This window comes from Macrosteles quadrilineatus, unplaced genomic scaffold (assembly GCF_028750875.1).
Source record: "Macrosteles quadrilineatus isolate MER2022 unplaced genomic scaffold, UCM_ALF_1.0 Scaffold_23__1_contigs__length_1887923, whole genome shotgun sequence".
Classification (NCBI taxonomy): domain Eukaryota; kingdom Metazoa; phylum Arthropoda; class Insecta; order Hemiptera; family Cicadellidae; genus Macrosteles; species Macrosteles quadrilineatus.
The window spans coordinates 1,350,424-1,377,679 of NW_026542616.1; the positions used below are offsets into that span (position 1 = coordinate 1,350,424).

General features: G+C 33.3%; 1 protein-coding gene across 1 annotated transcript in view; it reads left to right on the top strand.

The window, feature by feature from the left end:
* LOC129005543 (calcium-transporting ATPase type 2C member 1-like) overlaps nucleotides 1–27,256 on the top strand; it is a 64,778-nt gene that overhangs the window by 18,956 nt on the left and 18,566 nt on the right. Inside the window, 4 exon segments of the mRNA XM_054434451.1 lie at nucleotides 20,221–20,415; nucleotides 22,992–23,081; nucleotides 24,963–24,981; nucleotides 24,984–25,059. Of these exon segments, the coding sequence (XP_054290426.1) occupies nucleotides 20,221–20,415; nucleotides 22,992–23,081; nucleotides 24,963–24,981; nucleotides 24,984–25,059 (380 nt within the window).

Sequence of the window (27,256 nt, forward strand, 5' to 3'; positions counted from 1 at the left end):
TCCCGTCATTTTGGTCAGATTTTGATAAAATTTGGCTTGAGCGTGTAGGGCGGTATAAAATTAAATGAGTTTGCAAACCATCAAGACCAGGTCATGAAAACAGGGTGTTATGAGGTTTTAAGAATGTTCAACATAAAATTTACTAAGTTTCATTACAATCATCATTTACTTAGAACTAAAAAAAAAAAAATAATTTTGTATATTGCAGCGTTGCGCAAATAAAAGTTACAGAGTAAATAACAAAAATAAAAAAGTAAAAAAAAATTTGCATAGGATCCCCATTTTACTGAATGAAATTTATTCGCATATTAGTGTCAACTTCTGCAACTAACTTTGGTGAATGTATATACGATACCTATAAAACCAAAAATACAAGCATGATCTTGTAATATTTGGTAGTCTACCCAATGTACCACCACAGTGGGACCTGTAATCACAGTTGTTTACATAAAAGTACAACAGTCGACTACAATTTGTACTAAACCTAAACTGTACTAAACTGTTGAAATAGTAAAATTTACTGTTGTATGACAAGATTTTCATCACCAAATTTGTAACAAACTATCCCAATTTCATGACCTTATTTTATACTCAATGATGAGATAGAATGTGTTTTAGATTGGTCAAAGGTTAGATTGTTATCAATTAATTGATATTTAATATGTTTATTCTGCCGGTGTATTATGCAAGAGTATAATCAGATGACCATGATGGCCCAGTTAGGAAGCCTTGACACAGAGACTGAATGTTACAGTTTAACTTGGTCCTGCGAAACTTCCTGGTCATCTAGACCTTGTAAACCAGCCGTTAACTTACAGGAATAGTGAATACCTCTCAACTTACTGATACCGTACACTCTTTAGCTTTAGGTTATAATATTTAACTGTGGTCCTTGTTGTTTGGGGATTATTGAAAATATGTTCCATCACCAGCGAAAACAATGTTTTTATGACGTTTCGGGATCTGAAATCTTATTCTTCAGCAGGGGAATTAACACTTAACAATATTATTACATAAGCTGGCCAATGCTAGAAAATCATCCAATGCGTAAAAAAAGATATAGTAAATAAAAGATAAAAAATTTGAAATCCACAAATACAGTACAGAGGTTGAAATGAAATGAAATGAAAAATGTCTTTATTTAAGAGGCGAAGTTAGGACTAGCAAGTCCTCTCTACCACTTAACCTCTAAAACATAAATAAACTAACCACTTCTATATAAATAAAATTAGAGTTTTGTCTGTACATTGCTTAGAATAATGAACTTTTTGGTTATTTTTACATTTCATAGGTCAGAGAAACCGAATCAAACCTTATCTCAATTTCTGTCTGTCTGTCTGTCTGTCTGTCTGTCTGTCTATCTGTCATTCTCTTGGTAACGCTAAAATACGCACTTTATTACAACTACTCCTCAATAACTATAGCACTGTCCCGCCTGAAACTTATTTTCCAAATACTATACATATATGAGATGGTTTTAGACGTATTTCATCGAATATGAGACAGTTAGATATTTAACAGTAAACCCTTGAAAATCAAGTTTTTGTCGATTTTTGACGTGGAATTTCTGGAAGCCCATGTTAACATTATGAGAAATGAAATTATTGAATCTTAACAGCTGTTTCAATTAAACAAGTTGGTTCTGTTCTGTGATGTTCAATAGCATTAAAGTTACAAGGATTACCAACAGGGTGCAGCACTAGCACTATTATTTCTTTTACATTTATGACAACAGCTAATTTGCAACCTGGAGGCGAGTGAGCGTAGCGAACGAGCTAACCTGAAGGCAAGTGAGCGTAGCGAACGAGCTAACCTGAAGGAAAGTGAGCGCAGCGAACGAGCTCCAACATACAGGTGAGTGAGCGTAGCGAACGAACTTCAACCAGGACGTGATTGAGCCATGCAAACGAGATCAGATAGTAAAAATAAAAGTAAGCCTACCGTTATAGGATCGACCGGCAGACACAGAGGTAATTTAACCTTTTATTGATTGTCATACCGATCCGGAACAACAAAAAACAACATAAAATGAAGCTATGTATAATAGTTTGGCCAGCATATCTTAAAATATGCAAACCAACTGCTGTTCGTTATATAAGAAGGTTTCAACTGAATATTATAAGATCCCCGTGCGTAGAACGGGTACACAGCTAGTTATAAATAAAATTAAATAATCTAAGGTACCATATTATAAAAATGTTTTATATTTTTGAGGTTTTGTGTTTTTTGTGTGTTTTCTGTTTTTGTACATATTTTTGTGGGCTTCACTCATCTTTTTTACATCTTTGTGTGTAGCTGGTGATATCCAGGACCCGTCAAATTCAGTAAACACATCAAATCGTCCTGGAGATCAAGTCCGACGTTTTTCGGGTTCTGCTAAACGTCGGACTCTCCCGGAAGATTTTTTGCGATTTGTGTATGAGCGTGTGTCTTACTGAATTTGACGATTCCTGGATATCACCAGACTATAATTGTATATTGTAAGAGGAGCCCACAAGAAATTAGAAAAATGAAGCATGTAATTTAAAAATATAATTTTTTTTTTATTTTTCAGCTTTGGCCAGGTTTTGTCAACTAATTATGTTTAAAATACTTTTTCACTAGTGGACAGGATCATATTCCACATTATATATTCTAGGATTCTAGATTTGAGAAACATTGTGAAAACTTTGTTTCTTTACTAGCCATAGCAGCTCTAAAAACTTAGCAGATATAGAAAAAAATGTGGATTTTTTTACTGAATACAGGAATTGCCATTCATATTGAGTATTCCCGACACAATTGAACAGAAATTGAGATTAGATTTGGAATTCTTAAACTATGAAATTAAAAAAACCCTCAAAATACATGGTACACAATGTACTGACGACCCTGAGTTTTATTCAAGTATTTCGGTCTTCCCTAAGCCCCCAACCCCCGTACTATGAGGCTGGTAGGTAGAGCTAGACGTAGGCCAGTGGGTCGAGTGACCGTGTCAATCGCAGTGTTCCCGGTATAGTGAAAGTGACAGTTGTCTCAGCAGCATCAGACAGTCGGTGTCCAGCAGCTGACAGCTGACTCAACAATATGGGCAAACATGATTATTTCGACGTTTTATTTGTAAGTCCTTCTTAGCATTAAAATAGCTTATTCCCTACATGGGAAATACACTAAAAATAAATCACTATTAATTTTTGGTCCTTACCAATTTTTAAAAATGTTTTTGACAATTAGCTAACTGTGTTAAAAAAAATTAAATTTTTATCTCTAATCACAATTTAAATTGTACAAAGTTTCTATTGTTAATAACTTCGATAAAAATCAGTACAAAATCTTTACTGTATTTCTTGACGTAATTGCTACATATACAAGTAATGGTTGAGACAAAAAATCTCAAAATTAAATATTTATAATTTAATTATGTTATTTAGTTTAGTTCTCCATACGTCTTCTTCTTTTGTACGACCAAAGATTTTGTGCAGGACTTTATTTTCAAAAGTAATTAGTTTTTCCTTTGTGTTTTTATCCATAACCCAGGTTTCAGCTCTATAAAGAAAATCAAAATAAAATCAAGCTACTTTGTATCAAATGTAGAAGAGTGAATGTAGAATATATTTATATGTTATCTGTGAGACAATAATAGTGTAATTGGAAATAATTACTCCATTTGAAGTACAGGAATTTTTATGCAAGTTCTAATATTTGACATCAGTAGTAAATGTCGATCTTATTCAGATTTTTTACTTACTTACTTACTTGATACTTGTTAATATCCCACTGGAAGCGTATCTACGCCGTGGTCGTCAATGTATTATATTTACTCTTCATTTCTCTTATTCAGTTACTCTTCAAGGAATTCTTTTACATTATATATTTTCTTCTCTACCAGGTACATTTTTAACTTTTTCTTGAGGCCATTTTGATCTTCACTTTTTAAATTTTGAGGTAAACTATTGTATAATTTTATGCACATGTGATAGGGACTTTTTTTAACTAATGCTGTTCTTACTTGTTGTACATGTAGATTTTGTGCTTGTCTGGTGTTATAGTTGTGAATACTATTGTTGTTGGTAAAACATTCAGGTTTGGCTTTAACAGTAATGGCACATTCCAGAATATAAACTGCTGGTAGAGTTAAAATGCCAAGTTCCTTGAAGGTATCTCGGCAGGAGTCCCGACCTCTCATTTTACAGATGGATCTTACTGCTCGTTTTTGTAACATAAAGATTCTTTGAGCTTCAGTACTGTTTCCCCATAGTATTATGCCATAGGCCATTACACTATGGAAGCAACCATAATAAATTTGTAACAGGATGTTTCTATCGATTATATTCTGAAGTCTACGAATAAGATGGCACACAACTATTAATCTTTTTGCTATATTATCAATATGGTTTTCCCAGGATAAATTTTCAGATATTGTTATTCCAAGGTATTTAGCTGACTTTTCTTTCATTAGGTGAGTATCTCCCATTTTTAAAAGTGGTGAGTAGTCCGGTTCTTTCCTATTGTAAAATTGAATTAGACTGGTTTTTGAACTGTTAAGTGCCATTTTATTATTGGCGCTCCAATTAACCATTTTATTAATTCCTTCCTGAGTTTTCCTTATAACTGTTATACGGTCTTTTCCATAGGTAAGATGCCCCACATCATCTGCGAACATCAATAGTTCCCCGTCCTGGATCTCTTCAGGCAAATCATTAATGTACAGAAGGAACAACACTGGTCCGAGATTTGATCCTTGCGGGACTCCTGTGTTGATACAGTCAGAGATATTTGATTTAAAAGTCTTTATAACATTCGTCTCACTGGTGTTTCTAATATTTACAATTTGGTATCTGTTTTTAAGGAATGACATTATCCAGTTTAGGGGATTATTCCTAATACCAATTTTTATTAGTTTGGTCTTAAGTATCTCATGATCCAGGCAATCGAAGGCTTTGGTCATGTCATATAAAAGGAGGAGAGAGTCCTCCATTAAGTCAATGTTGTCATAAATTTTTGTCATTAATTTAAAAACTGAGTCTATAGTTGATCTTTCTTTCCGGAATCCATATTGATTTTTACAAAGTATGTTGTTTTCTTCTAAGAAGGGCATGAGTCTATTAAGGAAAATTATCTCAAACACCTTGGAAAAAGCAGATTGGATTGCTACTGGTCTATAGTTAGCTGCAAGTTTTTTATCATTTTTCTTATGAATAGGTATTATTTTTGATATTTTTAATTTGTCTGGAAAAGTTCCAGTTGCAAAAGATTCATTGATGATCAGTGTAAAAGGTTTGGCAATAAATTCAGCACAACTTCCAAATAAATGGCACGGTACCTCATCAACTCCTGCACTAGTCCTCCTTCCCACGACAGTCATCACCCTCAGTACTTCCTCCTCTGTAGTCGGTTCTAGCCGCATGCAGTCATCGAAATCAAAATCTGGCCCATCGGTTAACTCCTGTACACCCTCGGTGACATTTCCATGCAGTTCAGTCAGCTTCCTTACTTCGTCAACAAAGACAGAATTGAACAGGTTTGCCACATCTACAGGGTCACTAATTAGAGATTCTTCATTTTTTAGGGTTATATCTTCATTCGCAGATGTTTTGTCGGTCAGGCTCCGTACTACTCTCCAAGATTCACGACTTATATTTTTGGAATGACTAATTTTATTTTGTATGAATCCTTTTTTACAATCAAGTATCAGTTTATTATGATCGGCTTTGGCCTGGTTGTATAATCTTTTCATTTGTAAATTATTTGAAGTTCTAGTATTCCAATAAAGGTCTTTTAAGGCTGTTTGTGAAGTTCTTATTTCATCGTTTATCCAGTTTACTGTGTTATGATTTTTCAGATTAGTCAGCACTTTAGGGAATGATATTTCAAACAAGTACAAGAAGGTTGAATAGAATTCTTCGAACATAAGATTAAATTTACTTGAAGGCTTATCACCACGTAGGCCTACTTCCTCCAACTTCCATTTATTAATTTTGAGCAGACGACAAAATGCTTCCAAGGCTGGTTTAGAAATAATTCTTTTTTCAATCTTGTAGTTCCCAGTTAGGTTACTTTTTACCCCAATTTCAGCTAAAAGTATGTTGTGGTCACTTAGAACGTTTATATCTGATCTCACTCTGATTATATTTAAATTAGGCTCTGAGATAACATAGTCAAGTTGAGTGCATGTTGTCTCAGTAACCCTGGTCGGGCCTTCAAACATCACTTGTAGTTCGTAAGTATTTATTAAATCCAACAGGCAACTCTTGTTTAAAGATTGTACCAAATTATCAATGTTTAGATCCCCGCATAATAGCAATGGTAAGTTATATTTGCTTCTTATTAGATTCAGTGCTTCATCCAGTATATCCAGAAACTCAATAAACCTCTCTTCAAAAGGTGGGCGGTATACATTTAAAACAATGAACTTGAAATCGCTGAAAGAGACCAGCAAACAACAGCCTTCAAATACCCCCTCAACACTTAGAGAATTAACTTGTTTAATTTCACTTACTTTTATTGCAGAGTTGTTTTTAATTAGAATAGAGGAGCCTCCTCCAACAGTATGGGATCTGTAATATTCTGTTTTTGTATCATAGCCATTTATTTTAAATGTGGATTTCTTATCTTCAGTTAGCCATGTTTCTACTAAGCAGACTAGGTCGGGATTATGTTCATCCAATGTTACTTCAAAAGCATCAATTTTATTACATATAGATCTTATATTTACAAATAGTAATTTTAATTTTTTGGTAACTGAATCCTGTTTAAGCTTGGGCTTCATCAAAACTTTGGGCCCACATGGTCTCATATTTAGTTTTTTTGAGGGAGGCTTACTAAGGGTGCAGGCCTACCTTGGTTCCACCTAGATGATTTAAATGGGCTCACCAGCACACCTTCAGGCCACATCTCAGCATTCATAACATTTTCAAAAAACTCACTCGGTATACCCACTTTAAAGGACTTGTATGTTTGGTACTTTGTATTTAAGTTTTCACAGTGAACCTCATTAGGCCTACCCTTGCAAAGTTCACTCACAAACTCACGAAGGTCAGTAGTTTCCACATTTGTGCCGATCCTTGATATAAATATCCAAGAACGTCTTGGTGCAGCAGTCAATTTACTTGTGGGTTGTGATTTGCCAATAATTAGCGTAGGTCTAGGTTTTTGATTGTTGGACAGATTTTGTTGGATTTTGGATTTAGGATTCTGAAATTGAGTCCTATTCTTTTTCTTATTTTGATAAATTTTCCAATCATCCTTGTGTGATTCCTTAGTTTGGTTAAGTTCAGATTCTTCATTGATTGAAGTGATGTCCTCCACGTGTGGTTCTATTTCCATTTTCTTCGGCTTCTTTAGGGCTTCCCGGTAAGAGTTTATACATTTACGTGTAGGTTCTATTTCAATTTGGCTAGCATTATTATCTTCTGGTGTTACTTTAACTTCGCTTTTTAGCTCATGGATTTCCATTGATACGGCTGTTAAACGATCAGTCACCTCTCGGTCTCTCTTCTCCACTGCCTCCATCCTATTGGCTAGTTCTTTCATAGCGGATGAATTGTTTTGTATACTATTCAGTAGAATATTTAAAATTGACGATGATTCCTCATTTTCATTTGATAGGCCAGCTTTCATGTCAAGAAGGTCCATAACCATAGGCCTACAGGTCTGACAACACCATGTAACACAGTCAGCAATTTTATTAAGGCACTCATACTGGTCTTTGGAAAGCTTTGCACATCCTAGGTCGTACCACGATTTACATGGGCCTTCACAAAAAACAGCTTCACTATCAGGAACTACATCTTTGCAATGCCCACACCTTTCTTTTTCTTCATTTCCAGAGTTATTTCTAGGTCTACTTGTCTTATTTTTCTTAAACTTACTCATTATCGTTAATCTTCCTTTTTAGGCTTAAGTAGCCTAAGTCAATTCTAAAATAATTATTAGCCTTCTAGGTAAGCTTTGTCTTGGATTGGTGGCAATACAGCCTAAGTTACTATTTAAATACAAAATGGTTTTCGTTAAATCAGTTGGCTTAATTTAACACAACCTATTTTAACCTGTTTGGTCAAAATATTAAAGCATATTTTTATTAAAAATATGTAAAAATCGTTTCAATAAAATGCAGTTAGTTATGTTTTCTCACAGGAGCCAAGTTGCAAGTTAACTCATTTGCAATTTGCAATTTGATTATTGAATTGTGAACACGAATGCAGCTTACGTAATGTCGGCAGGTGGTCGTCTTGAGTTGTATCACTGTAGTACTTACGTTGAAATCAATTAAGTACTGCTGAGATTTTATTGGGTTTAATATATTGCCTGAGATACTTATGTGTCAATATGTAATATTAAATTTGTATAATCACGCTCTGGAATGGAATAAAAATACTGAATATAAGAGTTGAATGTGAATACGGCTTGAGTTGTGCAATGGCAGCAGATGGTCGTCTGAGTTTAAATACAAGTTGTTGGAAAAATAATTACTGTAGAGATGCGTTTAGGTATTAAAACTGTGCTAAAATACTTTAACTTTCAATAAGTTACACTAAATTTGAGTTTAACCCGCACTGAATTAAGTAAAATACTAAAATATGAAGAGCTCTGAAATGAGAAACTATAACTGCACTAGTCAGTAGTGCCAACCTCCTTTTCTTATGAAGTTTTGTTTTTTTAGTGATGGGTAAATTAGTCACTTACTGTCCTAATTAAGTTCACAAGTGGGCTACTTAACAAACTTATTAACTGAGTTTAGACCTTCCAGAGTGTATGCCTTTCACATTTGTAGTAAATATGCTTCTTTTACAAAACTTTCTGTTTTGACACCTTTTATTTCAATCATTATTTAGCATAATCCTCATTGAAAAGTATGCAGTTATATTTATCATAAACCTAGGTCAGGAACTATTTTGGTATTCTCTGACTTATAACTTAAAAAATCTACAAAATGTATTCCCTATTTAGAAAATTTAGTTGGTAAAATATTTATGGTGGTCATTAGGTTTTCTAGCAGTTAACTGTGCTTCCCAATAGGATACAACCACCGAATATAAAATTTTTGCCCTTAGAAAGCAAGAAAGCTACTGTAAAAATCAGTTTGTTCTCAAATCTGCGTTATTTATGATTAATAAATTTGAAGGTTTCAAAATGAATACATTATGAGGGACCCATACGCAAATTGCACATTTTAATAGGGTTCAGAACTTAATTGCATGGTAAAAATAATTAACCAATGCCCTTTTATTAAAAAAAATCTAGATCTTGAAGTTGAAGTTGGTCAGCAACACTGGATCTTTGAAAGTTAACTGTAGAAATAGTTCAAACGCAAGGGGTGTGAAGCTCTCAAGGAAATTAAACCTTTTTCGTTACCATTTGCAGGTGCACTAGATCATAAGCTTTAAAATGACACCTCAATCGTGAAAATCGGTTAAGTAGGACGGCTAAAAAAGGGAAACAGAGAAAACCCTTAGTGTATTGAGTTTATAGATTTCATTTGTTTGATATGCTGTGAAGCAGTGTAAAATAAAGAAACTAAACAAAAGCAAATATAACATTGTAGTTCCTTGTTTGTTGTTATGGAGACCAACGCATATTTACTTGAGAACTTTTGAAGGCAGGGGTCAGAGCCCAAAAATATTTTGAGATCAGAAGTGAAATGAAGTGATTTCCTTAAGTTTCACAATGGTCGGATGGACAGCCTGTTAATACAATAATAACAAGCACGGAAAACACATATATTTATTTTCATACTTTTTTATGAAGTTCAATGAGCAGATTGTGCTATCTTTTAAAAGTCTTTTTTCATAACTTGAACATTCTATTAGCAAAATCATACAATTAACTACAAAACTGTTGACGTTTTTGATAACAAACCAAACACATACATTTTTATATGAACAGTCTCCATTACTATATTTCTCATACAAGAAAAAAATTAAAAAACCTTTGAAAAATCAACTCTTTAACAAATATTAGCAAATACTAAAACAGACTTTACATTGGCGATGATAAAAAAAAAACACTCTGAATAAGACCAGTAGTTTTTAGTTACAAAGAATAGTCAAAAGTTTGTGAAAGGAATAAAATAATATTTTTCATCGATCAAAAATTAATCCCTCTCTATTTTCCACTCCGTGTTGTAAAGAATGTGAAGGAAACCCTAGTCCAAACCCTAGGTCAGTGACTTTGCACCAAGTATCCTCAATTACATACACCAATGGACCGTGGAGATCTGGTTCTCCTATAGAAGGAAACTCTTTGTTAGTAGTGTAACATAGCGTAACTGGCATTCCTTGGATAAAAGATGGATGAACGAAGAGTTAAACGTGTTCATTTGGTATCAACTATTTTCACAATTAACGTTATACGTAAAGTTAGTCTGGATCGGAAATTATAGGGGTATTTAGTATGCATATAACGTTGTTGGGGTTTAGCCTACATAGAAAATTATTTGGGGAGGATGTATAGATTAAAAACTGTGTAAAGTATCTGGATTCAAAATGTATAGACTATTTCATGATCATCTTAAAGATCAGAAATCATTAATGACTCGTTAAAAATGTAGATTGTAATTGAGGTATCCGAACTAGATAGTATGGACCTTTACAACGTGTTTTACAAAACATTTACTTGAATAGATTTAAATTAAATATTAAATTGGCTTTTCTAAAGAGAAATTTGCTCTTGGAAAGTTTAATCCACAAGAAGGAGCTCTTTTGGAATTCATCCTTATTGTTCACAATTAATATTTTTATGAAATCTTTTTTTCAATTAAATTAAATTTAAATCTTATAATCTAAATTGATTTTAATCTAAAATTCTGTTTGTATACAAATTACAAATTAATATCACATGTAACACAATAACCAATTGAATTAGATTAAATTAGATTAAAACCCTTATCAAAGTAAAAGCCTTTGAATAATTTAGTGTAATGGTAGTTGGTTGCCAACCCCCTGCTTCCCCTTTCATACAGTTTCATCCGTAGCAGCTGTTGACATCAAAACAAAATGCACTCAACTGTTGATATTTGTCTGAATTAAAACCTCTGCCCCAGTTATGGTGAATACAGAATGCAAACAGGCAAGTATTTTTTTACCCAAAAAGTTACCTAAATAAAATTCTTATCTGAAAACAATCAAGTTGTAAATAAATGTTAATGCGTAAATGAGCATGCATATCAAATCAAAAAAATGTACAGGTGCTTCGTCATTCTTCTTATAGTCTAATATTATATGGAAACCTAGCTTAAACTTAAAAAAATCCAAGTATAACACAATTTTAAATTTGTAACCTGTTGTAACAAAAATATCACTATCCTAAAAAAAAAAAAAATATTTACATAAGAATACTTTATTTTTTCTAACTTTTTTACCAAAACATAAATACTGAAAGGTTTTAACCTGTAAGATACAAGTTTTATTATTATCTGGGATTTTTAAAACTAACCTAAGTTAATATACAATATTTAAATTGAAAGTAAAAAGGTTTGAATGTTTTAAAACTCAGGGGTTTTAAAATCTCACTAGCATAATGGTCTCACTATTTTGATCTTTGGTTTTCCGCTGAATTCCACCAATCCCAACTGGTTGTGTAATAACTTTGTCTAGGAATAAGTTTTTTTTTATATTTTTGTTCTCAATTTTGCGACCTGTTTTATCCAACATATTTATAACTTAAGTTTTATTACAGAACCGTATATAGTATTTTATCAATTAAACTGTCACCTTACCCTCAACTTTAAATCTAAAATTTCATCTATAACCCACCAATTTTCTGCTCTCAAATTCTGTGGCATATTCTTTACGTAATATGTTCTTTCTTTAGTTCTGTTTAACAGGTGTTTCTGTTTTACTGCTACTGACGTCACACATTGTTTTCACCTTAACTCTATGACTTGAGCTCTGTATACAAGTACTATTTTACGCCAAATATACAGTGCTTTTGTCACGTAAGCCATCTCCTGTAGCACATAACTTTCCCTCCATTTGCAAGGAAATCATCTTAATTTTTATTGAAAGAACTATTACCGAAAAAAAGTTTTCTGTAGCCAATAACTGTAAAAAACATTCTATATACCAAATTATTTTTTTCCTAAGCTCTTTAAAATGGTTTAAAGAGACATCGGGAAATGTTATGTTTGGGGGGTAAAAAATGGAAAATTTTCACCCTATAAAATCCCCTACAAAACCTCGTTCCTTTGATCATGCTGGTTCGTGAACTTATCCAAGTTTATACCGCCATACATCTTCAAACCAAATTTCATCAAAATGAGACAAAAATTACTCCAAGTTATCGCCCATGAACACACATATATAAAAATTTGCACGAAATTGTTTTCGGCCTCTAGGTACATCTAAATGAAAAAAGTACATCGGTCCCGGCTCTTAGTCTTACCGAGCCACCTACGGTAATAGCATTGACTATATATACCCCGTAGGTATATATAGTCTATGGTAATAGCTACTTCCTTTAATAAATATTTGCTTAAAAACTCAGTTGAATCAAAAAGTGTCTGTAAAGTTGAAGCAATGTCAAAAATTCTGTTTTTACTCTTAGTTTTGCTACTGTGATAGTTAATAAGGCTTAAAGATGCTATAGAACTTTAACATGGGAGTGGAATGTCTAGTTTTACCAATAGAAAAAAAAAAATAGGATGTAAAATTTAATTGGCTTAACATAAATTGCATCCACCTATTGATTTTTCAGCAATTTTGTTTGTAATAGAAGAAACTTATGGCAACACTTTTGATAACAGAGCGAATAAAAAATTTTCTCCATGTATTTCATTTTGTGTTCATCTTCCAACTTCCAATAGTGTTCACAGGTGTTAGTGAAGATAAGCTACTTAGCTCTGCTAAACATATTGGTTGATGAGAACAACCACTAATATAAACAGCTGATCCATGAGTGTAGACAATGATTTGAGACATCCAAACTCCAGCTGTTTTGTAGTCTATCTCATGTTTGAAACATATTGCTTTCGGATTACGCATCTCGAAAGGATGCATGAAAGAAAAGTGTTGTAATATTATTTACTTATTAGTCCAGTCAAGGAATGAGGTTTAGAGTGCGTAAGCAGGTAACTAAGCGATTCCTTCAGAAACTTGTTCAGGGGGCTTAGGGTGTTAACGTACCAAAAGTCCTGACTCCTAGGTGGTGAGCAAGGGGGTGGAGGGGGGAAAAAGGGGGGGAAAAAGGTACGCATTTTGGGTTTTTTGATTATATCTCGAAAACTATCAACTTTTTGTATACTATAGTAAATTATAAAATTGAAGAAGATTAAATTTTCTACAAGAAAAGTATATAATGTGTTTATTTTGGTTCAACAGATTACGAGTTATAACTTATTTAATTGATATCTTATTAAAATCTTCTTCCATAAGAAATACATGTAAATTAGTATGCGAAATGCGGCGAATCCTATCCGCCCAAAGGAAATATAAATGATATTCTGGAAATCTTGACAAAATTTCCAGTAATTTGACACTTTAATCATTAAAATTGATCCAAAATTAAGGCGAGGGCGAGGTAACAAAATTTCGAGTTTTGGTGTTTTTTTATTGGAAATATAAAAAAAAACCTTAAATCATCCCATTTTTAAACGCTCACCCTCGCTTTAATTTTTGACAAAATTTCATGATTAAAGTGTCAAATTACTGGAAATTTTGTCAATATTTCCAGAATATCAGTTATATTTCCTTTGGGCGGATAGGATTTGCCCCATTTCGCATACTAATTTACATGTATTTCTTATGGAAGGAGTATTTTAATAGGATATCAATTAAATAAGTTATAACTCGTAATCTGTTGAACCAAAATAAACACATTATATACTTTTCTTGTAGAAAATTTAATCTTCTTCAATTTTATAATTTACTATAATATACAAAAAATTGATAGTTTTCGAGATATAATCAAAAAACCCAAAATGCGTACCTTTTTCCCCCCCTTTTTCCCCCCTCCACCCCCTGGCTCACCACCTAGGAGTCAGGACTTTTGGTACGTTAACACCCTAAGCCCCCTGAACAAGTTTCTGAAGGAATCGCTTAGTTACCTGCTCACACACTCTACACCTACTTTTGGATCATTCATTGACTGGACTATATGTTTTAGTTACTAGTTGGACATTGTTTCACTATGCTGTCTATGTATTGGTGTTGAGATGCAATTAAAACTAATCACTGACTCACTTTTGGCAATTAATTAAAAACAAATAATGTGAAGTTAAAAATAGTCTGTTAAATGAAAATGACCAATAAACCAATACTAATGACTATGCACTTTGGCCCTTTATTCAACTATTGGAAACTATTCAGCCAGAGTGGCTCAGCTGATAAGCTCTGATAAAGATCTAAGAACCTCCTAGAAACTTTGCTTCTGATTGGTTGGTCCAATCAGTCATAGGCTTGCTTGTACTAGTTTGTGATGTGAGCTTGTGGAAAACAATAAACATCATGAAAATGGACGCATCAACACAAACAGATCCTATTGTAGGTAAATGGTAAATTTAATTTGTTATCTTTAAATCTTATTGTTGTTTATTTCGGAAAGTATATTGATGTGCAGATGTCTTTCCTTAATTTTACTTGAATAATTCATTGTCTTTAAACATGCTAACCTAAAAGTTGTCTTTTTCATTACACTTATGAAATGGAATTTTGTCTGTAAGTTCTTTTTCATCTGTCGTACATATATTGCAAGTAGAAATGTGTTTTTTTTACATATATCTAAGAAAATTTGATTCTGACAGATGAAAGTAAGATAATAACAATTTTAATCCTAATGAGATCAAAATTTATTAAGATTTACTACACACTCTGTAAAACCATAAACCCCCTTATTGAGAACAGCATGATTACATTTTTTATCTGCTTTGTTTAAGTTTCAATATGTAATGTAGAACTCTGTTTTCTTTTATTGTTAAAAATAAGTCCAATGGCAAGGTCTGAGGATAATGTAGATAAGAAATATTTTTTGAAATTTATTCATCTTCTCTTTTGGTATGATGAGTGTATTTTACTCGGTGTATACAATGAAAAAGTTGCAGACAAATTTCCCTCAATTTCTAAAGAAAAAAAAGTACAATACTTTAAAAATTACAGAAAGTGGAAGCTTGGTTGTATTGTTACTTTTTATCTGCCATGAATTCACAATGAACTTGATTTGCTAGGTTTAAGTGTAACTAACAGTTTGCTATGCAAGATTATACCAAAGATTACATATGATATGTAATCTTTGATTATACTAAGGAACAGATTGCTAAGTATGGTTACACCAATGAAGTACTCTGATCCAAGTTTGGTTTAACCAATGAAGTACAGTTTGCTAAGTTTGTTTATACCAATGAAGTACTGTTTGTTATGATTACAGTACTTCCATCAATGTAGTACAGAGGGCTAAAGTTTTGTTAAACCAACAAAGTACTATTATGGTTGGTTTGGTTATAACCATGGTATGCTTAGTCAAAGTCAAACTATTTAAACTATCATATGTTCATGTTAATCGGATTAAATTTGCTATACCCGTACTAGATTCAGGTTATATTTATTACTACGCGGTTCTCTAAGGTTCACTAAAGAGGAACGGAAATATAAGACTAAGTTTGGCTGTAGCAGGAAATATGTATTTTAAAGTATGTTGTGTTAAGTTCAAGTTATTACGACAAAAATCAGGCGTGAGGGTTACAAGTCAGTTCAGTGTTAAAATTCAAGTCAGTGAAACATTGCAGTATCTTGATAGCTGGGATCAGACTGGCATCATTGACATTATTTGCTTGTATGAAACAAATTTACCTCCTATCCTCTCCCCTTCTTTAAAAAGTTTAAAATAAATATGAACTAATATAATTTAATGTCATGAAACAATCCCTAGTTTACAGTTTTGCCATCTAATAACACTATAAATACAGTCCTTGCACTTATAAGGTTTGGACTGCTCCATTTGTTCCCTTATAATACAGGGTGTATTCTAACACTATGAAGCGATTCTGTGCAAAGTTTAGTCCTAGCTGTCACTACATATGAACTAAGCTTGAAGTAAATTGCTTAAGGGGTTTGAAAGTGATGGATACATTGTGAAAATCACATACAAATAGACAGACTGAGAACCAGACCAGATTCAAGATTCATGTGTGTATGATGTTTTTTTTTCATCACTTCAACCTAAAGAACAAATATACAAAAGCGTTCCTAAAAGTTTGTATGAACCTGTAAAGGTTGAAAATTGCCCGCGTATGTAAACAGAAAAAAACTACTAACCAGCTTATTAGGTTATTAGGTGTTTTTTAGATGTAAAAATCACATTCTAAACAAAGTAAATAAATTATTTTTACTTGAACAAAAAAGCATGATTGAAATAATAAATTCAAATTGATTAGTCTTTTTCTATATTTCTCTGGTGACTTTTACTGGTTTTCTTAACACACCTATACTATCAGTATTACATTTCACGATTGAGTATTGAAACGACAGCAGGCAGGTACAAGTAGCAGAGTAATTGGTGAGGAATCACCATTGATTTGCTGTCCGGTCGGTCGTATTGATTTGACTCGGACTCGTCATAACTCCTTCGACCAGCTGTTGCCCAGAGACTGATTACAAACTTTACGCTTCTTGCCTCGCTAAATAAATAATAAACTTATGACTATTTGTATTTCAGAGTTATTCTATAACGCTTTTTTGTATATTTCTTCAAGTAGTATTTTATTTAGGTACCCACGGCACAGTATAATTGTTAGTTTACTATTTAATGTTTATAACTTATTAATTTCTTTTTATTTTATTTTGGCAATCTTAATTTTTATTGGAACCTACATACAACAATTTATTGCTCTAATTTTTTACTCTTTGATAGCTGGACACAATTTTATTTAACATTTTTGAATCTTTCATTAGTGGAATTTTTAGTACCAAAAAGTATAATAATAAAGGTAAACAAGAATCGCCTAAGTCTTATAATAAAATAATAAGATACACATAAATTTTTTTGATCAAGTATTATTTTTATTTAAAATACTTTAATGTCTATAAAAGTATGTTTAACGTCTTAGCCAACATTACTGGTTGCTTTTAAATATCACACAAATGTACATCAAGTCTTATTTGAGAATTTCTTTGAAGAAATCAGGTATTTCCCTAAATATAGTTTATTTAAGTTTTCAATGCGTGTTTTGTTTTAAATTTACTTGATCTGCCGACTTCATTGTTGTGATCCAGTCTCGTATAATTTCCTTAAAGCTAGGAATTTATTGCTTTGAATGATGCAGCGACAGTTCTTTTAATTTATTTTCATATATAAAGCCACTGATTAATCTATCATCCAATACAGTACAATGATCAACCAAGTTTTCTCTTTTGCCTCGTGCTAATCCATCCTCGGGCAGTTCTCTTGTTTCTGCTCCATTATTATTTTCTTTCATCTTCAGTTCATAACCTTGCACATTATTGCCTAATTATTAAAATTCAGGTTTTTGATTATACGAGTGGCTATAAAGTCAAGAATCTCTAGTAGTTCAGAATTACTAAATAATATTTTGCAATGGTGTATCTAAGGAATTTCTTCCATAAACTATTAAGTAGCTGCGATATATATCTATAGAAAACTGGAATATGTGTAAACAATTTTCATTTTGACAAGTTTACTGCTGACAACTACGTGGGTGCTCATACTACTCATTTTCATACCGCTCTCACTACTGTATACTAGATGTAGGGCGTTGTTAGACAATGTGAATAAATTATTAAATTCTTCTAACAAAAATCAGCTGATTTTAAAGTCAGAGAGTGGAACCAGCTGGTTTAATTTTCAACAAGTGTTTGTTCTATCAGTATGCCAATAGTTGTGCTTTACTGTTTCACGGGTCATTAACCATTGTGTTAACTGTACCACTTATTAGTCACCAGCTGAGTGTGTGTGTATGTGTGTGTGTGTGTCACAGAGACAGATGCACATTTAGTGTCACTCTGTGCCAGCTGAGAACATGTTAGTGCCAGACAACCATGGGTTTGGAGTTTGTCAATGAAATATTTTTCATCAATGTGCCATTGGTAGGTACTTTTTGAATATTATAGACTTCATTAGTCTTGTGAGGATTTTCTGATTGGGATTATAAGCTCGTAGAGGGAAATGAGTGAAAATGCTGATATTTTACCCAATTTTTAGTTACGGTACTATAGTGACATATAACTGTGGGCCTACAGACACAAACAAAACTTCATATGATCTGTGAATTTGATATATAAAGGGTGTCAATATAAGTTGAAGGAAAATTGTCCACTATATGTGCTTATTGCATTCTTTAATAAATTGACATGGAATTATTTTAGTTTTAAATCAATATAAAATTGGAACAGAGTTTTTGATGGCACATCCAAATCTGTCTTTAACCATTTATTTGTAATTTTGAATTTGATGGAATACAAAAGCGAACATATATTCATTTTAATTTCTATATAGTAACTAGCTGACCCGGCGAACTTCGTATCGCCTAAGTTATAGGTTTCCCCTAAGACAGACCGATGGAAAGAAAGTACCGTTACGTTTAATTTTCAAGATGATCTCGTTCGCATCGCTCAATCACGTCCTGGTTGAAGTTCGTTCGCTACGCTCACTCACCTTTGGGTTGGAGCTCGTTCGCTACGCTCACTCACCTTTTGGTTGCAAATTAGCTGTTGTCATAAATGTAAAAGAAATAATAGTGCTGCACCCTGTTGGTAATCCTTGTAACTTTAATGCTATTGAACATCATAGAACAGAACCAACTTGTTTAATTGAAACAGCTGTTAAGATTCATTAATTCCATTTCTCATAAGGTTAACATGGGAAACTCCAGAGCCACTGGGGCGGAGCCCTTTTAAGAATTTCGAAACGGGAAATAGTTTACGTCCGATTCGCATACCTACAGAATTTACACACCAAATTTCATAACGATCGGTGAAGTCGTTCCGGAGGAGTTTGCAGACAAACACTGTGACACGAGAATTTTATATATTAGATATGAGTACTGAACTTATATCAACTAGGGATAGGTAAATATAATTTCCCACAATTTCCCTGTGTAATTTATATGATGTTGTTGACATTGCTTAACCTCAATCTCTTCAGTTATCAGCACTTCACTCCAGAGTGTGTCTAGATCTAATAAAAAATTGTAAACGGTTTTAATGTTTTAAAATTCCTATTGAAATTTCAGAAATCAAAGTCAATTAAATGTAGATGAATCAATAAACTAAAACAATGAATCAATCAATGAACAATCAATGAATCAATCAATGAAGATGAAGAAACTAGAAAGTCTAGTTTGTATGTTATCAAACATTTATTCATACCATTGACTTTATATACTAATCAATGTTTATACTTAAACATTTACAATCTGATGACAGTAATCTACAAATACAAATGACGTACGTAATCGTGAGAATGATCTGGCGTGGTTTCTTGGAATATCAAGTCCACATGTGGTACCAATGTATACACAGTTGCAAGTTTGAGTCATACCCTTTGACTACTTTTTCTTATTCTTACTTCATTTTTATCAAGAACCATAATGTAAATCTTTACATGGTTTGTTTATATAAATTCAAATTCATTTAAAAATTTTTCTATAGGGAAATTCGCTAAAAAAGTAGTAAGGTGGACTTGGTAGAATATTTTGATGTAATCCTACTAAATGAAAAACTCCAAGTCAAATTATATTTTACCTCCCTTCTTTCTCAAATAATATTAAATCAGCTGACCATTGTACTAATAGCAAGGACACACTGCATTGACTTCAATGTTTTTCTTGCAGTCTTTTCACACTCGTGACCATGGAATGTCAGTGATGGATCTATCTTAATTGTAATTTGCATTGAACACAATTCTCATTGTATATATTATGTTTGCGAATCTGAGCCTTTAACGAATCACTAGCAGATGGTTATGTAAAATTCTGAAAAATGGCATAGAATTCAAAACATGTAACACTATGTCAACAGTTTGAAACTGCAAACAGCTGAGGTATTGATAACTCTAGAGTGTGATATATATATACTTTCTTTCTTCTGGATCTAATCGGCAATATTCTGAATAAAATGTTAGTGATTTATCCAGTTGCATATCTAGTTTCTTAAGATTCCAGCTATGGTCTCAAAGCCACTCTACTCGACACAAACACTACAATTGTACGTTTCAAGAATCTTTTACAGCAATCGTCACACCATCTAAGCTTCAATTCTCGTCTAACACCGTGGATGTTTTTTTTTTTTGTGACAGGTGGCAGAGGAAGAGATGTGGCTGGGGACGACAGAGGCGGCCACGCTGGGAGCGGAGGAGGTGGCGGCCCGGCTCCGAGTGGACCTGCGCAACGGCCTGTGGTGGCGCGAGGCGGAACTGCGCAGACAGCTGGCTGGTCACAACGAGTTCTGCGTCAAGGAGGAGGATCCACTGTGGAAGAAATACATTGAACAGGTATCTTGACAGTACAGTTGGAATGACTCGTAGACTACTAGATGTACAGTAGAAGCTCTTTCAATCGACCGGGCCTTAGTTCAAGAAGCTTAAAGTTTGGTTAAAACATGCAACTTTGTAAACATGTAAAATGTTTTAGAAATTAATGTGTTCCACCTTACAATGCAAGGTTCTATTCCGCAGCAGTATGGTAAATTGGTAGCGCTACAGACTTTGCGCCCAATGAGGAGGTGTCGTGGTTTTGAATCCTGGTATCTGCCACTACTTTTATCAGTACAGTTCACCCTTGTATTGTACCTGCTCACCTCTTGCTTTGCCAAGTACATTTCACACACAAACCCGCACTATGTGGAAGGGTAAAAGAGGCTACCAACCTCTTAAAAAACGTTTTACACATGGATTCGGGACCTTAGAGACTGAAGCCCCACACTTTACCACTCACTAAACCAGCTCTCTATTACAGTATTACTTTGTTTATAAAGCTATTTACAAGATCAATTATGTACAATCATGCTGTAAAATTTACTTGAAAATGTCAGGTTCATAAGAAATAAACCTGAACAGACACACATCTCTTTTATTACGTTACTGCAATAAGGACGCTAAGAGATTGAAAAAGACCAGCCATTTTTGACCTAAAAGGCAGATACACTGACCTGTTTCTGTCCTGGCAGAGGCGGTCAACTTGAGTGCTGGTCAATCAAGGTTCGGTTAAAAGAGGGCTTGCTGTATCGCAAATACTGTTTTGTCTCCAACAGCAAATCTTAGAATCTCAGTATGTTTAGTAAAATTTATCTGTTTTACTGCAAATCTCGTGAACAATCTGCAACGGGTTATTGTCAATTTTCAAGAGGTTTAAGAACATAAGAAAATGCATCCGACTAAAGAATATAAATTGGTGGATACCGATAAAAACAATCTTGTAGACGGTAAGGAAATTAATAAAACATGCTAAAATAACTATTTAAGTAGAAAACTCATCACTGTAGAAATATGAGTTGACTTCCTCTCTGAATCATAAGTAGTTTTCTATAGCCTGGATCATTGATGCAACAATAATCATGGTAATAAATTTAGCCACCCAGAACTTACATATTAAAACGTTATTTGCCTTTTTTGATTTATTTTTCACATCAAAATAGTGAATTTAACGTTTAAAAACTTTAAGATGCAAATAGTTGTTGTTTGTTGAGAATTTCAATAAGTTTTGAAGGATTATTCACACCTCGGCTTTGCCTCGTTTTTAAAACTTGAGCTTGGGTCAAAAAGAGTCACCTTACTTGCTAGTGATAAAATATACTATTATAGAAAAATTTTTTAGCCACTATTATTATTTATTAGTATCAATTACTAACATACACATCAAATTATAAGATTGGATGTGTAGGTTAATAACCATTCTCTTAGGGTGAAGAGACCACATTTTTTGTTTGTCATAAAACATGTTATTCATTTAATTGTTATTCCATTAGTACTTAATGAAAAAAAGCTCTTACAATAAAAAAATTGAACAAAGTAATAGTAATAAAGATAACACTTTTAGAAATAAAGGAAATAAGTCATACTCAACTGCTCAAGATACATAATTTACTAATCAAAATTCCCAGATATGTCCGTCAAATAAATTAAACCATATAAGCATTGCATTCTCTGTATAATATAATAAATTATTTAATTACAAACATTCTCTGTATAATATAATAAATTATTTAATTATTAAAATTAATTTTTAAAAGGTACATAAAGTTTTATAATAATCTATTATATCATATTTTCTCATTACAAACTGTTTGTTAAATTTTACATTGTGAAAACATATAGATCAAGACAAAGAACAAATTTCTATTAACCTTAGCAGCTTCATAACACAAAGTAAAAGTTTTTCTCTGTGGAAAAGAAAACTCTCCAAGGAATAATGAGGCCGGTGAAGTTACGTCTTAATAAGACCTGTGTTAAAGTGCAGCAGTTGAAATTTGCTTAACGTTATCCATCCTGTTGCTTAGTTTCAGTAAAGTTAGTTTTGTAACACCAATTGGAAGAGTTAACAAAGTAGTTTGAAGCTAAAAAGTGTTCTTATTACTTAGTGTAATTCGATAACAACAAGTTGAAGTTGCTTAATTGATTGTTCCAATTATGAAAGTTGTAATTACATTTATGTCTCATCAGAGTGTATATGAAATATTATACAATATTCTACTACAATTTTAAAGTGTCGTTACAATAAAAAATTTATTTTTTGTACACACAGTTAAAAATTAGTAACTGTGTTTTAAATATGTTAGATGGTAATAATTTTAGTTTTGACACTTTGATTATAATCCACTCAATACTCTAATCCTTCAAAAGTACTCTGATGCACCTTTTAGAAACTTCCATCTCAGAAATCGTATCAATCAATAGTATTTAAACCGTTAAAATCCCAAAGAGAGTTTGGAAATCCTAAATAACACAATAAAACCTTGTAACTTTTAAATTATTTTATGTAGGTTTGTCTGGAATACATCTTTTACATAATATGAAAACAGGACGTGTTATTTGTTTGTTTCTGTAATAATTATTGTGTATGCTTGTTTCAGTTCAAAAACCCCCTGATTCTTCTTCTCCTTGCATCTGCGTTAGTGAGTGTTTGTATGAGGCAGCTCGACGATGCTGTTAGCATCACTGTCGTAAGTACCCGACTTTTGTATTACGTGTAATAAAAATATTTAAAAATAGTGTTAAAGTTTCTCAAGTAATGGCATCATGGAATTAAACACCCAAATAGTATTTCAATGTGCATATAGTTAAGATTTACTACCAACATGTTGGTGTTTTTGTACAAAATATTACGTTTCTTTGTTATAGGCTTCTAAGATTAAGACATAAAAGGTGTATTTAAAAATGAGTATAGGAATTCTCAAATCTGATATTCCTTAAAGCTTTTGAAGACATACCAAATTCTCTTAAATTCCTTCAAGCCTTTTTTGGTTGTCATTGTTTACAGTTAGACATTTTTAATTAACAGAAATATAATAATAAAATATTGTACGTCTGTTATGTAAGTTACATCATATTTCTTCGCCACACCCCTGTAAAATATGCAAAACCAATTAAAAACATATTAAACATATTAAATACATACCTAAACAGATCTATTTTATTTTTATACTTAGACTTTTATGGTTAAAACAGTTTATTGTGGTTTCAAATTGTGTAGTGAAAGCAACATTGGACCAAGGGTGGGGAAAACTAAGCTTCAAAGACATGTTAGAATTACAAGGTAAAAAAATCCCGGTTTGACATTTGGTTTCATTTCCGATTATGTTGCAATCAGCTTAACTTTCAAAGAGTTAAACTTTTACTCTAAACATAAAATTAGAATTATAGCAGCATAATATGTTTTTTATTTATAATATATGTTACCAGTTATAGAAGAAGTGTTCGGGATAATTGGGTGATTTAAAACTTGAATATGTTTTTCATTCAACTGCTTTGTCAACTGAATTATTAATTAGACGTCTAGACTATCCTAAAGATAAAATGATTAAGTCATTAGCTAAGGATATTTAGCCACAATGGTAGTATAAAAATAATAATCTGGTTAAATAAAATGTCTTTAAACCCTCTATGATTAGCCTATTACTTAACACACTGTGTAGTTTAAACAAAACAATATGACACACTGTGCAAATATATGCTGAAATTAAAATTGACAAATATAACAACAGAACATTTGCTTCATAGCAAAAAACGTTGTATGTTATAAAGCAACTCCGGTTGTCAAAAGAGACTTTATTTGCAGCGAGGTAGTTTTGCAGGTGAAATAAATTCAACATTGTTGTTTGTAGATGAGATAATCTCTCTTGGGGAACTGTCACAAAAGCTTTTCTTTGCTTTATCCTTTCATCCTAAATTCTAATACTCAGTGTTATTCTGTTGCTTTGTAGTTAAAATTACAGTTGAAGCGTCATTAATTATCTATCAATTAAATTTTTAAAGACCACACTTGGTTGAAAAACCGTAACTATTGCAAAATCTATTCATATAATTTTTATTCATTTTTCACTTATGGTATTATATTAATTTATTTGATTCTGTCAAACATTAGAATGCTTTGAAACAATCCTAATTACTGGGTGTAGGATTTTATTTAGAAATTTGATAGGAGTTGAAAAAAATGCAGAGAAATGTTTTGAGTTGATCTGCATATATTTCATTGCATTTACTTGTGTTGCACTCGTTACATTACAACATTTGGTTCTTTAAATCCACCTTAAGAAACACCGTTGGTTGGAGAATGAAATCTCAAATGCTAAATTTTAGTTTACAATATTTCTTCAGTACAATTAAATAAGTTGTGTCATAGAATAAAATTAATCGCTATTGAATAGTATACAAAGTTAATGTGAATGGGTGCATTTGAAAATCATAATAGCAAATGTTGTGTAATCAGTTTTATAAAATTTACCACCATAACATTGTATTCTTTAATAAATTGTGTGTTTTTTCCGTGGTAAATGTTTCATGGTATGTTTCTGGTTAGATGACACGTACTTATCATGTTCCAGGCCATCATTATTGTTGTGACGTTGCATTCGTACAGGAATATCGGTCGGAGAAATCTCTGGAAGAGTTGACGAAACTCGTCCCACCTACATGCCATTGGTAAATATCAACATCGAATCACCTTTGATAGTCAACAGTTAGGCGTTAGTTATAAAAGATTGCAAAATAAAAAAAACCCTAGCCTACCTCCTCGACAAGTTGCTATTTCAAATTTGTTTTTGTAGTAAATTTTGATATTAAATTTGCAGTTTGTATTTTGCCTACATAAGCAATATGAAAGTTTAAATAACAGTTTAAGTTGTTATGTGATGACCACTGTATTTAAGTTGGCTTTTATTGACGTGATAAAGATAGATGAATTCTCCATGACGTAATTTTCATTAAGTTAAGTAACAAAGATGTTGAAAACAGACAGGCAGAAATAAATTGTGGAGCTGTTGAGAGCTAAATAATGTAGGATAGGGTTAGCATTGAAAACATCAGAGGGAATTTAAGATAGCTTAAGGAGGGCAGTAAAAATATAATACCAATACAGTTTGGACATACATGGAGAAAGAATTCCTGAAAATGGTGGTCGTGTTAGAGAGATAGAGATCCTGAGGAAGATTTAGAAGAAAGTAGATAGATGAGGTGAATGTTAAGAAGAGAGTGAGAAGGCAGATGATGAAGTTAGAAAAACTGTGAATGGGTAGCAGAAGATGCTAAGACATAGTTAAATAACTTCTTGATCAGCATCGTACTTTATAATAAATTACCTGAAAATACAAAAATATATCAAATAACACTTGTAATAATATATTAACTTTTATACTGTTTACTCACAAGATAAATACATATTAAAGATGGTAAGTGGTGATCGATTTTGATTGGACACTCCAATCATCATCAGACCCAATTTTAATTAACCCTTTCAGTGCTAGACCAATAATTCGTATTGTGTAAGACTTTTTTGTTTGCCTTTCAATTCCATTACCTGTTGTTGAATTTTAACTGTAATGTTGTCACTATTTTATTAATTAGGCTAATTTTGAATAATAAGACAATAAGAAAATATATAACAAAGATAAATCCCGGTATTTGTAGTAAACATGAAATAAAACTTAGTTTTTGTTGTAATTTTCCTGGTTTTCCTATACATTTTTATGTTCTGATAGCATTGTTTGAAACCAAAATCTCATAAAATCAAAAGACATATAGTTTACAATGTAATATTGAATTTAACTTTGATTTAGTTGGACGAGGTTATCGTAATATAGCCATTTTAGGGAAAATAATGTTTTGCAGCAAAGTCTCAGGAACACATTTATGATCACTGTTGTGTTTCAACTGAAAAATATCATCTAAATACTCTGTGACTAACTAGTGCTGCTACTAGGGATGGACGGGATTGAATTTTTAGTTCGGGACGGGACGGGACGGGATTTTTATTTCCTTCCCGATTTTCGGGACGGGACGGGACGGGATTTTTTTCTGTGCATAAAAAGAAAGTACTGTATTGCAGTTACCAAAAAAGACATACGAAATAAATTTTTACCTTTTGTAGCACTGATCTATAAAAACCAAAAAATGGGTAACAATTTACAGGTACCTATAGTAACTTGTGACTCACGGGGTGATCGTCTGTATGACTCACGGTCACGGCGCGATCGTCGTCATGACTCGCGATCACGGCGCGATCGGCGGTATGACTCGCGGTTACCGCGCGATCGTCGGTATGACTCGCGGTCACGGCATGATCGTCGGTATGACTCGCGATCACGGCTCGATCGTCAGCATGACCCCGCAGTAACGGCGCGATCGTCGTCATGACTCGCGGTCACGGCGCGATCGTCGGTATGACTCGCGGTCACGGCGCGATCTTCGGTATGACTGCGGTCACGGGGTTATCGTCGGTATGACTCGCGGTCACGGCGCGATCGTCGGTATGACTGCGGTCACGGGGTTATCGTCGGTATGACTCGCGGTCACGGCGCGATCGTCGGTATGACTCGCGATCACGGCTCGATCGTCAGCATGACTCCGCGGTCACGGTGCGATCGTCGTCATGATTCGCGGTCACGCGCGATCGTCGGTATGACTCGCGGTCACGGCGCGATCGTCGGTATGATTTGCGATCACGGCTCGATCGTCGGTATGACTCGCGATCACGGCTCGATCGTCAGCATGACTCCGCGGTCACGGCGCGATCGTCGTCATGACTCGCGGTCACGGCGCGATCGTCGGTAGGACTCCGTGGTTACGGCGCGATCGTCGTTATGACTCCGCGGTCACGGCGCGATCGTCGAAATGACTTCGT